We start from the raw sequence: 15753 nt of genomic DNA, 5'->3' as shown, positions 1-15753 counted from the left end.
TAGGGAGGGGATAGGTCAGTCCAGGGAGGACGGACAGGTCAAGGGGGCGGGATGAGATTAGTAGGTAGGAGATAGGGGTGGGGCTTGAGGTGGGAGGAATGGTTAGGGAGGCGGGGACGAGCTGGGCTGGTTTTGGGATGCAGTCGGGTGGAGGGGAGATCTTGAAGCTTGTGAAGTCCACATTGATACCCTTGGGCTGCAGGGTTCCCAAGCGAATTATAAGATGCTATTCCTGCAGCTTTCGGGTGGCATCATTGTGGCAATGCAGGAGGCCCAGGATGGATATGTCGTCTGAGGAGTGGGAGGGGGAGTTGAAATGGTTCGCGACTGGGAGGTGCAGTTGTTTGTTGCGAACCGAGTGTAGGTGTTCCGCAAAGTGGTCCTCAAGCCTCCGCTTGGTTTCCCCGATGTAGAGGAGGCCACACCGGGTACAGCCGATACAGTATACCACATTGGCAGATGTGCAAGTGAACATCTGTTTGATGTGGAAGGTCTTCTTAGGGCCTGGGATGGGGGTGAGGGGGGAGGTGTAGGGGCAGATGTAGCACCTCCTGCGGTTGCAGTGAAAAGTGCCGGGGGTGGTGGGGCTGGAGGGGAGTGTGGAGCGGACAAGGGAGTCACGGAGAGAGCGGTCCCTCCGGAAAGCAGATAAGGGTGGGGAGGGAAAAATGTCTTTGGTAGTGGGGTCAGATTGCAGATGGCGGAAGTGTCGGAGGATGATGCGTTGGATTCGGAGGTTGGTGGGGTGGTACGTGAGGACGAGGGGGATTCTGTTTTGGTTGTTATTGCGGGTACAGAGTGTGAGGGATGAGTTGTGGAAACGCGAGAGACACAGTCGAGGGCGTTTTCGACCACTGTGGAGGGGAAGTTGCGGTCCTTGAAAAACGAGGACATCTGGGATGTCCGGGAGTGGAATGCCTCATCTCGGGAGCAGATGCGGCAGAGGCGAAGGAATTGGGAATAGGGAATGGCATTTTTGCAGGAAGGTGGGTGAGAGGAGGTGTATTCTAGGTAGCTGTGGGCGTCGGTAGGCTTGTAATGGATATCGGTTTCCAGGTGGATGCCAGAGATGGAAACAGAGAGGTCCAGGAAGGAGAGAGAGGTATCAGAGATGGTCCAGGTGAACTTAAGGTTGGGGTGGAAGGTGTTAGTGAAGTGGATGAACTGTTCGAGCTCCTTGTGGGAGCACGAGGCGGCGCCGATACAGTCATCGATGTAACGGAGGAAGAGGGGGGGGATAGGGCCAGTGTAGCTTTGGAAGAGGGATTGTTCCACGTATCCTACAAAGAGGCAGGCATAGCTTGGGCCCATATTACTTCTTCGTAGATGCAACCTGCTCATTACAGATTGTAGCCCACACATCAGATGCTGAAGTCTAATATATTTAGATTTACACAGAAGTGCTTATACTTAGACAATTTAAACAATAGAGGTGTTGCTTTAACACCATATTTTAATAGTCTGTTATTCTTGAAATCAGTCTTGGTAATCAAAGGAAAGATTGCAGGGGGATAACCACAATGCAAGTCAAGGCACCACAGCCCCAAAGACTGTTTGGTGGGCTGGGGTGGAGGTGGAAGAAGGTATGATATAGCCTGTGGTACTAATAGGAGACTTTATAACTAGGGGCAAAGGTGATCTCTTCTGCATCAAAGAAGAAGACTTCTGAAGAGTCTGCTACCTACCCTGTGCCAGGGTAAACAGTATTTCACAGAAGCCGGAGAGGAATTGGAAATGAGGGGGATAATCCCAGTAATTATAGTCCACAAGACAATAAAGGGAAACGGAGGGAACAGCAAAATGGTAATGTTAATAATCGAGAACCTCAGATTAATGTTCTGGGGTCTTGGATTTGAACCCCTAGCAGATGGTGAAATTTGAATTCAACAGAAATCTGGAACAAAAAGTTAGCCAAATTGTGACCACATAACTAATGCTGGCTGTGAAAAAGCCCAATCTATTCATCAGAAGCCACAGTGGACATAATCTTCGTAGCAAGACAAGTCCAATAAAAATCTAAAGAACAGCAATAATCTTTATACACAGACACCTTAGGCTTCACAAAGGCCTCAACCTCACAAAGACACTTGTGAATTGGGAGAGATAATGGAAAAACCTCCTCATATTTGGCTGCCCACAGAAACTTGTCATTATCCTCTCTCTGCTGCATGGCAATGTGCAAGCTGTGATCTTCATCAATGGGTCCATCACAAACAAATGTGTTCAAACTGTGTCAAGCAAGGCTGTGCCACGAACATTCTTCTCAATCTTTCTTTCTGCAACACTCCACCTCATCTCCATGATGTTTCCTACTGTAGTGGAGCATCTCTACAGGATGAGTGCGAAACTGTTCAACCTGTGTTGTCACCAGTCCAGAAACAAGATCAGCCCAAATGTAGGTTGAAAGGTCAAACTCCAAACCATCACCTATGCATTTGTGAAGGTGTATGAGAATGGCCTTGGGTTAACCATCCACATGACAAAGGTTCTCTACCAGCCTGCTCCCATTGTGCAACACTGTCCCTGATCTGTCAAGGTTCATAGACAGCCAATGGACAATTGGATAAATTCTGAAATCTTTTGAGGTCTTTCAGTAAGGGCAAATATTGATCAAATTCAACATTGCCTCTGAGATGCCAGCACAGACTTTTGCCATCTACAGCACATAGGGCAACATCTTATAAGGGTCTGAATGACATGGGTCATGGTTAGATGGGTAACAGATTAGGGAGAGAAGTCCAGTGAAGTGCATCTTAGTGTTTAGATAATCTGACCCCATCTTTTACACTTCTTACAAGCAACAAGGTGATATAATCGTTGGTTGCAGTAACAATGGCAATCGATGGGGATTAATACATAAGGTCCTTGCGGGTGGCCCAACTAACCTCATTAACATTCAGGTTACTTTCTTGCCAAATGTTCTAAAAAATTAGTCATTGGGAAAATCCAATGTGGAAACCAAGGCAGGATTCTGCAGATTTAGCTTGCCCCGTACTCCAAATGACTTCCATTCTGCCACAACCAAACCGCCGAGCAGGCCATGATCCATGAGCAGCAGCTCCACACAGCTTTCCACCACGGACACTGGCACTCGAGTTGCAGGTAATCATCACCACCATGCTGGCACCTGTCCAACACACTGGCATTTCAGGTCCAAGCCCCGAATTATCCATCAGGGCACACCATGCAGCAGTGTACAGCTGCACTGGGTACAGATACTGCAGAGGGACATTCGCACAGTTCAGGTTGCCTACCAAGGCTGCTCCATTGCTCTCTAAGCATACATTTATCTGGTACCTACCAGCATGCCCATAGCATACGTTACGTTGCCCTGCCAAGCCCTGCACTGACAATTGGCACAAACCAAGCAGGTGACTGTGCTGTGCAGCTGTCCTCAGACAAGGCACATGTACATTCTGTACATTAAAGTGCCACATCACCCAGCACCCAAACCACATGGCAGCAATGTTTGTGACAAACACACTGAAGAGAGCAGAGTATGGTAGTTATGCCTGGTAGATGTTCCTTCTGCACATCTGCTCCTCATCCTGGAAATGGCACTAACACTGGTGGCCATCTCTGACCAGGCTGGTATCATCTGTTGGCATGGGCTCCTCTGGTGCTCTTCCAGGGAAGAACATCTCTTCATTGCACCCTTTTCACCAGGACCACTGCGTCCCTCTCTAAGAAATGTGTTGCCAACCTCCCCTTCTCTACCATCTATTCTCACTGCTTGCACAATTTAGCAAAGCAGATGCCGAATGGGTACAATGGATGCTGATGTTACAGTAGGATTTGCTGAGAGGCGAGTTCTTCTGGGAATGGCATGTGATCAGATAAGGCAGAAATAGGACTTGATACATATCACAGGGGCAGGAATAGTAATAAGTGTGACAAGTGTGATAGGATTTTTGGAAAATCTCGCTCTGACTCACGTCAAGAATCACTCCATCAAACTCGAGGAGACTTGAACTTAGCCAAAACCCCATAAGATTCAGCCCATATCTTTGATAACAAAGATCTCCAATCCAGAAGTGGGCTCTTTGTCCAAAGTGCTATTGTCCTTCTAAATGTGTTGGAGACACGTAGAATACAACACCCTAGAGAAATATCACCCGTGAAATCTCCACAAATTCCTACAAATTGAATGGCAGGACAGACACTCAAATAAGTTTTGATCTTGGCAAGAGGGTGAATCACTCGTCAGACTCTGGGTAGATTGCAACACGAGTTCTCTGAGAATTTTTTCTGACCTTCACTGATGGGAGCTGAGAGCTTTGTGTTTTAGCAACGGAACCTAAAAAAAACATGCATCTGCACGAATCTACATCACACTACATTAGTCTCGAACTGGGTGCATTTAGAGAAAAGACAGAATTTGCACACATACAGCATTTTCAATTCCTAATGATGTGCTGAAATGGTTTTTAACTAACAGAATATTTTTTGAAATCTAGTCACGATTGCTTTGTAACAAGAAGCTGCTGAATCACTATGTGATTACGATCAAGGGAAGACTACTTGCTGTGATGCCTGGGAAAGCTGTTTCATTCTACTTCCAATAGTGTCATAGAGATCTTTTGTCATCACCTAAAAGGGCAGATGGGGCCTTAGTTATTAACACATCAGAAGGGCAGCACACCTTAGCACAGCAGTGATGTGTCAGCCTGGCGTTTGCGCTCACAATCTTGTGACTTGAGAGATGTGTTTGTAGTGGGTTAAGCTGACACAGGAGCTACAGCAGTGATGATACAAGGTGCATTTTCTAAATTGATTTAGCTGATTCCTGCCATAGCATCCTGATTTGGAAATATATCGCTGTTTTTCTGTCACAGGATCAAAATCCTGGAATTCTCTCCCTAAGGGGCTTTGTGGGTCAACTTATAGCATGTGGACTGCAGTGGTTCAAGAAGAAAGCTCACCACCACCTTCTCAAGGGCAACCAGGGATGGGCAATAAAAATGCTGGCCAGCCAGCGAAACCTACATCCCACGTGTGAGTAAAAACAATAATGTCCTCTCAGAGGTCAGCACTGAGGCACTGGTTACTGTCGCTCATCTGTGCTGGGAGGGCCACATTGTCGGCATACCAGACACAAAACTTTCAAAACAAGCTCTCCACTCTATGCTTCGTCATGGCAAGTAGAGGATATACTTCAAGGACATGCTCAAAATCTTCCTGAAAGCATCTGATATCCCACCCATTTGTGCCAGACACCACCCAAACTGGAGAAGGAACATCGATGGAATCTCCACCTTCAGCATCTCTGACAGGCCGAGGTGGAGGCCAAGCACAAACAGTAGAAGAAGTGTTTGAGAATCTAAGCAGCCCACCCACCCGCTTTTTCAAATACTACCAGCCCTTGTTGTGGTGGGCCGTGTGGATCCAGAATTAGGCTGTTTAGTCACCTCAAGACTCTCAGTCATCAGATTGGACGAAAGTCATTTTTGGCTTTGAGGTACTGCCTGAGAAGAAGACATAGCCACAGAATATTCAGGTGTGGAAAATAAACGTTGCAGTTCATAACCATTTTGGTATAGATAGGGGATGAATGATAAATAGGTGTACTTATTAAGAATAACATGAAGGCAGTAGAAAAAAAAATCTCAAAGCTAATAGAAAGACAAAAAATAGAATTCATGTGGCTACAGATGAAAGATAATAAAGAATTGATCATATTAAAGGTGTAAGCCACAGACCAAATAATATAATAAGGGGGTGCGGAGGAAGATAATATGCAAATTAATTCAGGAATTGAAAAAAAAAGCATAGGAAGTATGGTTGGGGTGGAGGTGGGGATAGTGGTTGCCACTACCCTGATGTTAAGTGGGCAGAAATGATTGGTAAAGTGGATGAGAAATTAAAGTTCATACAATGTATTTGGGATTACCCTCTAATCTGATCTGTAAATTAGAAAGAAGATGCTTGGCTATTGAGTTTAATAATGGAAAGTGAACCAGAACAGATAAAGGAAGTAAAGGGAGATATAAGCAATAGAATCATAGATAGTAGGAACTGCAGATGCTGGAGAATCCGAGACAACAAGGTGCAGGGCTGGATGAACACAGCAGGCCAAGCAGAATCATAGATTTGATAGTCGCCACCTTATAATGTACTTTATGGTAATAACAGAAATAATATAATTATGACATGAATACTGAAAGAAAGCCCTTTTTTGAGGGGGTCAAAACAGAACTTGGGGAAATGAACGTAGCCATCAATGTTAGCAAACAACTATGTAGAACATTGATTGGAAACATTTTAAAATATATTCAACAGTGTGCAGGGAAAAATGTATTACGCCAATTCTGCGAATGAATAAACAATCATGGGAACAATTTGAGTGTTAGGTAAAGAGCACATATTAAGCTTACAGACAGAAGAGTTCATACAAGAGAGAATATGATGAGATTAGGCAAGAAATTAATAAGGCAAACAGTACTATGAAATTAAATTATCAATGACCATAAAATAAAATAGTGTAGTATTTTACAGGCAAATCCACAAAAATAGGACGGTGCTCAGGAGTAGGACCATTTAAAGGTAGACAGAATAATATCATGATGATATAGAAATGGCAGATGGCAGATTAAATAATATGTTTGCTTTTGTATTTATCCCAGAGATTGAGCAGGTAAGTATTGCATTGAATGATGAGAGGTGCAGTAAGTACATTTAAAATAATAACATTTGTATTGAATAAAGAAGGCAGTCTCAAAGAGGATAAAACCCTGGTTCAGATGATTTGCATCACATAGGGAAGAGATAATAGAAACATTACTACTCATATATTTAATAATCCATTTGAAAAAAAAAGTGCAATAAGACTGCCAGACACATGGTATGATTCCTAAAGAGTAAAAGAACATACCCAGGCAATTACAAAGCAATCAGTTTAATATCAACAGTAGAAAGAAAGATGGAATCCTGACAAAAAGAAAGAAAAGAACGTCTGCTAACAAAAATTATAATAAAGAATAATCAGCATAGATTTGAAAGTAAAAACTTGTTTGACTAGTATTATTGAATTTATAAGGAGACAACAGAGAGACAAATATAATGCAATTGATCCATTTAACTGGACTTGCAAACTGTCTTCAAAAAGGTACGAATGAATGGATCAGAGGAGGTTGAGCCTGGGGGAAAATGCAAGATTTGTGAAATTTTATGCATAAATATGTATAAACACATCTCTATAATCTTCTGGGAGTGGATCTCAAAACATGAACATGTACTCTGATTTGCATATTCAAGAGACTCAGCGGTTGTGTCAGGCAGGCATCCTATACAGACTGATGCCAACAGCGTGGGTTCAATTCCCTCACTGGCTGAGGTTACTGTGAAGGAATCTAATTCTCAATCTCTCCCCTCATCTGAGGCATGGTGACCCTCAGGTTAAACAAGATAGCCCGATGGTCTGATAAGAGTTTGACGACTTTTACTATATATTGACTTCCAACCCGGCACATGGTACATATCTGAGTGTGTGAGGTTCCACCTCAGAAACAATCCATCATTCATATTTCATCCAAAAAACAAGAATACAATCTATTCTTTTCCATGTCCTCTGCCGCAGTTAGCCTAGAAAGTTAATCTACCTTGTGTAAATCTTATCTGCACACGCCAATAGATGACACACTACATTTATTGCCAACCTGAAGACTGATTAAATCCAAATAAATAAATAAATCCAAATCCCACTTTGTAGTTAGAAAGGGTAGATCACAAATAAAGACATCAAATTCAAGGGAGTGATTTGGAGGCTGTAATCAAACTTTGGAATCCAAATAACAATTGTTATTGGATTTTGTGATATAAAAAATAAATCACTAATGGCTTTTGACATCTCCACTCTTTGATTAAATTACGGTCTGGTAATCATTTCCAGATGTTCATTATTCTAGACACAGGGGAAATGCAACTTGAAGCATTCAGATACAGATGAGAAACTTAGGAATTTGCTTGAAATATCAAAGTATGTGTCTCCACTACTTCGGGTATATGTCATTTAATTCAAAAGGACCATTCCACTATATTGGCTTTTGCACTCATAGTACGAGTTTAACATTGATGGAAGGCATTTACTTATTTTTTTTCAAAATTGTAAAAATACAATCGCGTGGAAATTTTTTTATGTACAGATTACACTTTGAAAACAATAGATGCAAATTGTATTCAAACGTGCATGGATTTTGCAAAGATTTCTCCCCCCAAATGTCCATTCAATCTCATTCACATTAAAATGTAACATTTGCCAAGGACCAATGCATTTACGATGTTAAATGGCATTCCTTCAAAAAATCTTCTATAATATTATTAAATATATTAAATAATTGTAATTTGGTGCACTTTAATTAATAGCCAAAAAATGAACTGATCACAAAATTTAGCATTTCTAATCACAGTTTACCATCCATTTTCAAACTAATTAGTCAATGACTTTACAGATTGTTTTAAAGTTTCAATCTATGACAACATCTGTCAAAAACTCAAGTGAAATCACATGGAACAAAATACATTTGGGGTAAAATAAAATTTGTGACACTTGTACAATGTAAACTACTGAATATTATTTCAGCTGACCATTTACTGTTGTTATCTAAGGAAGCAGAACTTCACTCAACTGACTCATGATTTTTTCTTTACTAAACCTCAATTCTTACTACTTAATATCTTGTTGGAACTAGTCATTAAAGAATAAAGGGAACTAACATGTGCGATACCCAGAGAGAAAATACGTATTCAATTTTAATAAATTGAGGTGCCTGCCTCTGACTTTACTTTTCAAGACATTAAAATTCCTTTTTCATGACAACATACATGTGTGTTGCCATGAAGGAAGATTCTTCCTACATAACATGAGCAGGAACCCTGAAGAAAAATGAGTAAAACTGGCAAATGACACACACTGATCTGACTTGTCTTGTGTATTTCATTTCCTGGTGTTACTGGTTTTTACCATTGGAAAGTAACATACTGAAGATAGTGGCCAACTGAAATGAAAACAGAAAATGGCAGAAATGCTCAGGATGTGAAATCCTTCCTCAGAAATGGAAGATATCACAGATTAATTTTGCCAGAGGCGCCAAAAAAAGAAAATGACCACAATTAAGGCCTGGTGGGGAGAACAGATGACCTGTAGAGAACCTGCTAAGTGGAGAAACCATGATGGCTAAAGGAGCTCTGTGCACAAATCACTTGCACTATTTTACCAAGGTTGGTAACTCAGCATTTCACTGGTTATTTTATTTAATCTATCCAATGTCTCTTGTCACTGTATTTCCTTCTTCAATCCAACCACCATACACATCCCCCCACCCCCACCGTTCCTTCTGCTCTACAAATGTAGTCCATTTGTTAAATTATCTAGTTCTGAAAATAAAATTACACTCATAAGAGGTCAGCCTGTATCCTCTTAATGGATGTTGTCTGACTCACTCAGTGTTTCCAGAATTTTTTTTTTCTGTCTACCTTTGCATGATAATTCTGGAATAGATGACCAATGCCTTTCGTATCTGTGCCATGTCACGTTTTGAATGATACTTTTGGATATAAGGATCTCTATATCCTTATAGCATTCCTTGTCCATTAACTTTTACAGCAAATAAATGGAAATACATTTGAGAATTATTCATCTCATCTATATTGATACAAGTGATGCTTTCCAACATTGTAATAACAACATTTTCACCACACAAGACAACTCCTTAGTAGACACTATCAGCAGGATATAAGAGTATCCAAATGTACAGTCTCCATTCAAAACAGCTTGTATTTAGAAAGCTTAAACTTAAATGATAATGAAGTGCAACGATAAACCATTCATTACAGGATGCATGTACAGGATCCTTAGCTTTACTCATAGATATTAAGTTAATTTTGCCTGTGAACCTTAGAGGATTTATTTGGCACAACTGCAAGTACAGCAATGACAGAGTCTATCATTACAAATCTAACAGGAAAGCCAAATCCAATTTGCTGTGTAATTACATTGAAAAATTCATTCAGGATTAGTTTGTATCTCAGCATTGCTTCTCTCCATTGATTTATCTTTAAATTTTCAGGATACGGCATGTAACTGGCTGTCTGTTTTACCTATGTGTGCTTGGAAATAATGATTGATCATTAACTGGAAAACTTAAAACACAATGATTGCTCACCTTTGTTCCAGTTGTGGGTACAAGTCCAACTGCTCCCATGTAAGTGCTGCCAATTGTTTTGATTTTCTCTATATCCTTATAGCATTCCTTGTCCATCAACTTTTACAGCAAATAAATGGAAATACATTTGAGAATTATTAATTAAGAGCTCTGTTCATATATGTTATAAATCTATACTTTTATCAAATAGAAGAGGTTAATATAGAATTAAATGTACCTCATCAAAGTCAGCTATTATTTCATTCAAGAGGCGCAAGCATTCAACTCCCATGTTATTACCATCTAGCTCAATATAAAAGTCATTAAAATTGGGAATTGAGGCAAACATCACACCCACTTGTGAATATGACTGGTAGTAGAGATCCTGCAATGAACAACACATGGAGGTTAAGTATACTATGAGATCAAATGTATTTTTGAAAAGGAGGGGATAACATATGCATCCCTTAGAGAATGTGCCAAGTATAAAATAGTTTGCTCTTGCTGACATCTGAGGGCATGCACAAAAGCAGAGATATCTCTCGTAAATACATTTAAACAAAGATTGAGAAATAGCTAAAAGTTTTTAAAAAAACTATCAAGTTGTATACTGTGAAAGAAAAATAAAGCTTCAAACTTACTAAGTTTTTTTTTAAAGTGGCTTAATATTAGTCATGCCAAAATAATTTAGCATGTGCAATAATTAGTCAATTTTTAATGTTGATTCATCCGGATCATTGGTATCTGCAAACATATCAGCAAAAATAAAATATGACTGTCACAGAGAGGAATTATGTCTGACAATCGGGAACTCTGCTGTGTGCAGTTCAAGGCCTTGTACTAATGTCTGTATTACTGTCAGCAGCTGACTGTATTATAACTGTGTTGTTTCATATTTGGTTAATTTCAAAGAGTATTGATGTAACAGGAAGAGGGATAACAGCATGGTGGTTACTCAGTTGCTCCAGTAGAGGTACTCACAGTTACAGTAATACTTAGATATCAACATGTAATATTAAACTAGTATTTCTTGACCGAGGATGAACTATATCTGAAACCATATTATTTCTTCACTGGCAATAATGGTCACTTCTCACCAAGTATTGATCATTACTTCTGTACTGTGAAAATGTTATATCCCCATTCAAAAGAAAAAAGGAAGAAATATAGACCCACTCATTACAGGCCAATCAGACTATGCTCAACTGTAGGGAAATTTTTAGAGGTAATTGAAACAGAATTTATTGTCACTTTAAAAATTAAATTTAACAGGTGATAGCCAGAATGTATTTGTTAAAGGTGAATACGTTACAACTTGGAGCAGAAGGACACCATATGGCGCCTCAAGCTTGCACAGCCATTCAATACAAGCACGACTGATCTTTGGCCTCAACCTCACTTTCTTGCATGCTCCCATATCACTCGATTTCCAAAAAGACCAAAAGAAAATTATCTTTCAAGCCTTGAATATACTCAGTGCTGGGATACTCATAATCCTCTGGGATAGAGAATTCTAAAGATTCACAACCCTTTGAGAGTATATCTTCCTTCTCATTTTATTCCTAAATCATTGGTCCTTTATCGTGAAACTGTCCCTTTATTTTACATTCTCCATCCAGAAGAAACACCCTCTTAATGTTTACCATATCAAGATCCTTCAAAATCTGGTATATTTCAATGAGATTGACAAAATTCTTCCAAAATTTGAGGATTATCAACCTGATTTAATCAGGTTCTGATACAAGAATAACCTTCTCATCCCAGGAACTAAACTTGAGAACCTTTGTTCTACCAACACCAGTGAGTCTTCCTTAAATATGGAGACCAAACGGGTACAGAGTATTCCAGGTTGCAGTTTCACCTAAGGTCTGTGCAATTGCAGCAATTTTGCTTTTCCACTCCAATTCTCTTAATAAAGGCTACCATGTCATTTGCCATCATAATTGCTTGTTGTATCTGCATGCTACCTTACCTTCCTTTCTTCATTACAAACAGGAACCATCTGAACAGTGGCATTTAAAAGTTTCATATCATTTTTAAAAATTCTGTTTTTCTGTTCGGCAACCAAAGTGGAAAAACTTCACACTCTCTCATCTTGAATTCTATCTGACATCTTATTACCCATTTGCTTACCCAATCTATAACTCTTTGAACCTGTTTTTGGCTGTATTGCACGGTTTGCATTCCCATCTAGCTTTGTATCATCAGCAAACATTACTTTGTCTCTTCATCTATGTCTTGGAATAACTTCAGGGCTTACTTGCTCTTGAAGAATTCAGGTCCATTTGTGACCATCAAATGTTAATACAATAAAAAAGGTTATACATTTTTAATTAAAATTTTACATTTTATGGCATTACAGACATGTAGGCATATGTCTACAAAATAATTATTATGTTATTTAATTTTTTGAAACATTAAACAAAGTGACAGCAGTAGAATGACAGACATGGCTACATATTCAAGAGTTGGCACAAAACTCATTCATGAGAGGGTTAACAACTGTTTCAAAGTTGATATTGAAACTGGGCCCTCTAGCTGGTACTCTATGGATTATACTGCTAAAAATAGCAAGTCATCAGAAAGCATGAAGATTCTATGTCAGAAATAGGCAAAGCTAATGACTAATCTCTGCATAGGTCTTAAATTAAGTTACAAATCCTTAGAATCAGTCTGCTTAGAAATGATTCATGTTTAGTAAAGTAATTTGCTACTTTGTTTCGATAAGCACTTTCCTTGAATCTAGTATATTCAGTGGGGTTTATATAATACAGAACAAAATAAACTGAATAGTTCCTGTTCACAGCTCAACATGCTATGACAAAAATACTTTCATATGACAAAAATACTTTCATTTGCATGTACACTTTTCCTGACTTTTAAAAATCAATTCAAAATAAGAAATCTTTAACAACAATGGCAACATCCTTAATCAAATACAGAATTACCACTGTTCAGTTAAACAAAACTCACAGTTAATATTGTGGATCTGTTATGTTCAGTGTGATGAAACCTTGCTGAAATTTCAAAGAACAATCATTTGTTGAAGTAGCAAAAAGATTTTAATAATCAGGTTTCTCTCACCATATTTCGTGGATTGGACAACAAAAAATGTTGGGCAACATGTGCTGGAAGTAAATTGAAGAGAATCCGTTTGTTGTCAAGTTTAACTCGTTCCATATCATCTCTCTCTTCTTCAGCCTGAAAGGGGAAATACGTGTGTTGGTGGCTCCACTAACTTATAATGAGACAAACATTACAAATTGTATCTGAGAAGTACATGAATAAATGTGATTATGTCATTGTTAAATGTACAAGATTCTTAGGGGGCCTGACACAATACAGGCAGAGAGTTTGTTATCCCCTTGTGGGAGAGTATGGGACCACAGGACATAATTCCAGAATAAGGGCTCAACCAGTTAAGATAACGTTGAGGCAGAATTAAGAAAATTCAAGGCTGAGATGGACAATTTTTTAAGCACTAAGGGAATTGAGAGTTATGGGGAAAAGGCAGGAAATTGGAGTTGAGGATTGTTGGATTAGCCATGATGAATGAGGCCTTGGGCATGCCTTTGATATTCATCCTCATATTAAAAAAACTAAGCCTTCCATGTCTGTATGTTTTAAAGAATACTAACCTCAAATTTAAATTTGGTAAAGAAGAATTCAAATTCATTCCAAAAGATGGTCTTTTAGCACTGGACAAGGCTATTGATGGTCATGTTGTAAAGTCACAATGTACTAGTACTGCACACGGATTCAAAGGAATAGCTTACCAATCACTTCAAAAGCACTCATTATTGAACTATCAAGGGAACTGACTGAATAAACCTTCACTAATATCAAATAGTTCAAGAAAAGCAATCAGGAACAAGTTCCAAATGCACAAGAAGGCACATAAATAGCGAACAAGTATTTGTTAAGCAATGGTGCTCATAGCCCAGAGCTAGGGGGACTCAGGTGGCTCAAAAATAAAACAATCATTTCAGGGCCTCCTGGATACACACAAAGGTCTGCACTCCATTATCTCAGTCATTGGCCCTCAGGACTGAAGGCATGGCAACAGAGAAAAAAGAAGCCTTGCACATACTGCACATGCACCTTCTTCACAAGGAAACAGGACAGTGGCAATAGGATGAAGGACCACACATAGGTCCCTCACAAGTCTCCTCTCAGGACATTCCAGAGGTAGTCAGACCCCCCATCTTTATGTTGCCTGCCCCTTCCTTCGACCCTTAGATGTTCAGGCCGAGGAGAGTACTATCAACATGTCACGTCTGCCCAGACACAAATGACCCCAGAGTCACTAGATCAAACCTCCAGCACCAATGGGCTTAATGCTGACTAGGTTCCCTTCACCCCAGCTGCATAACCTGGGACTACACTGAGATGCATGAACAGTGAAAGAGAAAAAAGACAGCCTGTTGAAGGCATATTGGTGTGACTGCATCCATTTTCTTTCCAGCTGAGTCAGCTTCCGAGGCTGTGCACAGCAATGACTGCCAGAACATGAAATCAATGTAACAGTTGGCATGCTGATCGCCAAGTGCGAAATCTTGAAGAGGCTGTGTACAGACAGCAGGAGCGTCGCTTGGGAGTCTGTTGCGGTCAATTGGCTGGTCGGCTGGTTTGTGATGCAAAGTGTATGGGCTCAATTCCTGCATCAGCTGATGTTACCATGAAGGACTCTCCTTTTCAACCTTTCCCTCCACTGAGGCTTGGTGACCCTCAGGTTAAATCCCCACCAGTCACCTCTCTCCAATGAGAGAGCAGCCCAGTGGATTGGTAAGACTATGGCGATTTTACCTTTACCTCCTCTTGCCCAGTTTACAGTTTTGTCGAACTGGGAAGTGATACAGTTCCCTCCCACTTAGGCTTTGGCTGGAATTTTTAAAATTAGACTTCACTTTTTTGCTAATGTCTGTTTACTTGTTTATAGGAGCAAGTTAGTTTGAGAAAATAAGTGATAAAAGTGAGATCCAAGGGGATAAGTGACTCTCGTGATTTTAACTGGCACCGTCCTTGAGTCAAGTGGAGGGCTATAGCATATCATCTCTAAAGCGCGGAATGCATTAACTATTGATTATTGAAAGCCTAAGCTCAGGACTAGTCTGCTGCTCCTCAATTCCATCAGTCGAGTAGCAAGACTTTGAATATATTACTGTCCCCAAGGGTCATTTGTTCTAGTCATACCTGACAAACTTGCCCTTTTCTAAAACATTCTATCACTGGGGTGGCTCAGTGGCTAATACTGCTACCTCACAACACCAGGGACCTGGGTTCGATTCCACCTTCAGGTGCCTGTCTGTGTGGAGTTTGCACAGTCTCACTGTGTGTGCATGGGTTTCCTCCCACAATTCAAAGATGTTCAAGTCAGGTGGATTGACCATGCTAAATTGCCCACATTATCCAGGGATATGCAGGCTAGGTGGATTAGCATGGGAAATGCAGGGTTACAAGAACAGGGTAGTGGGATGAGTCTAGGTGGGATGCTCTTCAGAGGGTTGGTGTGGACTCGATGGGTCAAATGGCCTGCTTTCACACTGTAGAGATTCTTCCAGTACGCCGGATGGCCCCAGGACCTCAGCAGAGAGGCAGTTGGAAATCCTGTTTC

The 15753-nt window shown here is 40.3% G+C and overlaps 1 protein-coding gene across 1 annotated transcript in view; it reads right to left on the bottom strand.

Annotated features, from left to right (window-relative positions):
- adcy1a (adenylate cyclase 1a) overlaps window positions 1-15753 on the bottom strand; it is a 295596-nt gene that overhangs the window by 23552 nt on the left and 256291 nt on the right. The window contains exons 15-17 of the mRNA XM_048608131.1: window positions 13224-13340; window positions 10378-10524; window positions 10161-10259 (exon numbers count right to left, since the gene is read on the bottom strand). Coding sequence (XP_048464088.1) covers window positions 10161-10259; window positions 10378-10524; window positions 13224-13340 — 363 coding nt within the window. The remainder of the gene's footprint in view (window positions 1-10160; window positions 10260-10377; window positions 10525-13223; window positions 13341-15753) is intronic.

Source organism: Rhincodon typus, chromosome 2 (assembly GCF_021869965.1).
Source record: "Rhincodon typus isolate 14 chromosome 2, sRhiTyp1.1, whole genome shotgun sequence".
Lineage (NCBI taxonomy): Eukaryota > Metazoa > Chordata > Chondrichthyes > Orectolobiformes > Rhincodontidae > Rhincodon > Rhincodon typus.
The sequence above is the reverse complement of the archived record's forward strand: the minus strand, read 5'-3'. Positions and strand labels throughout refer to the sequence as shown.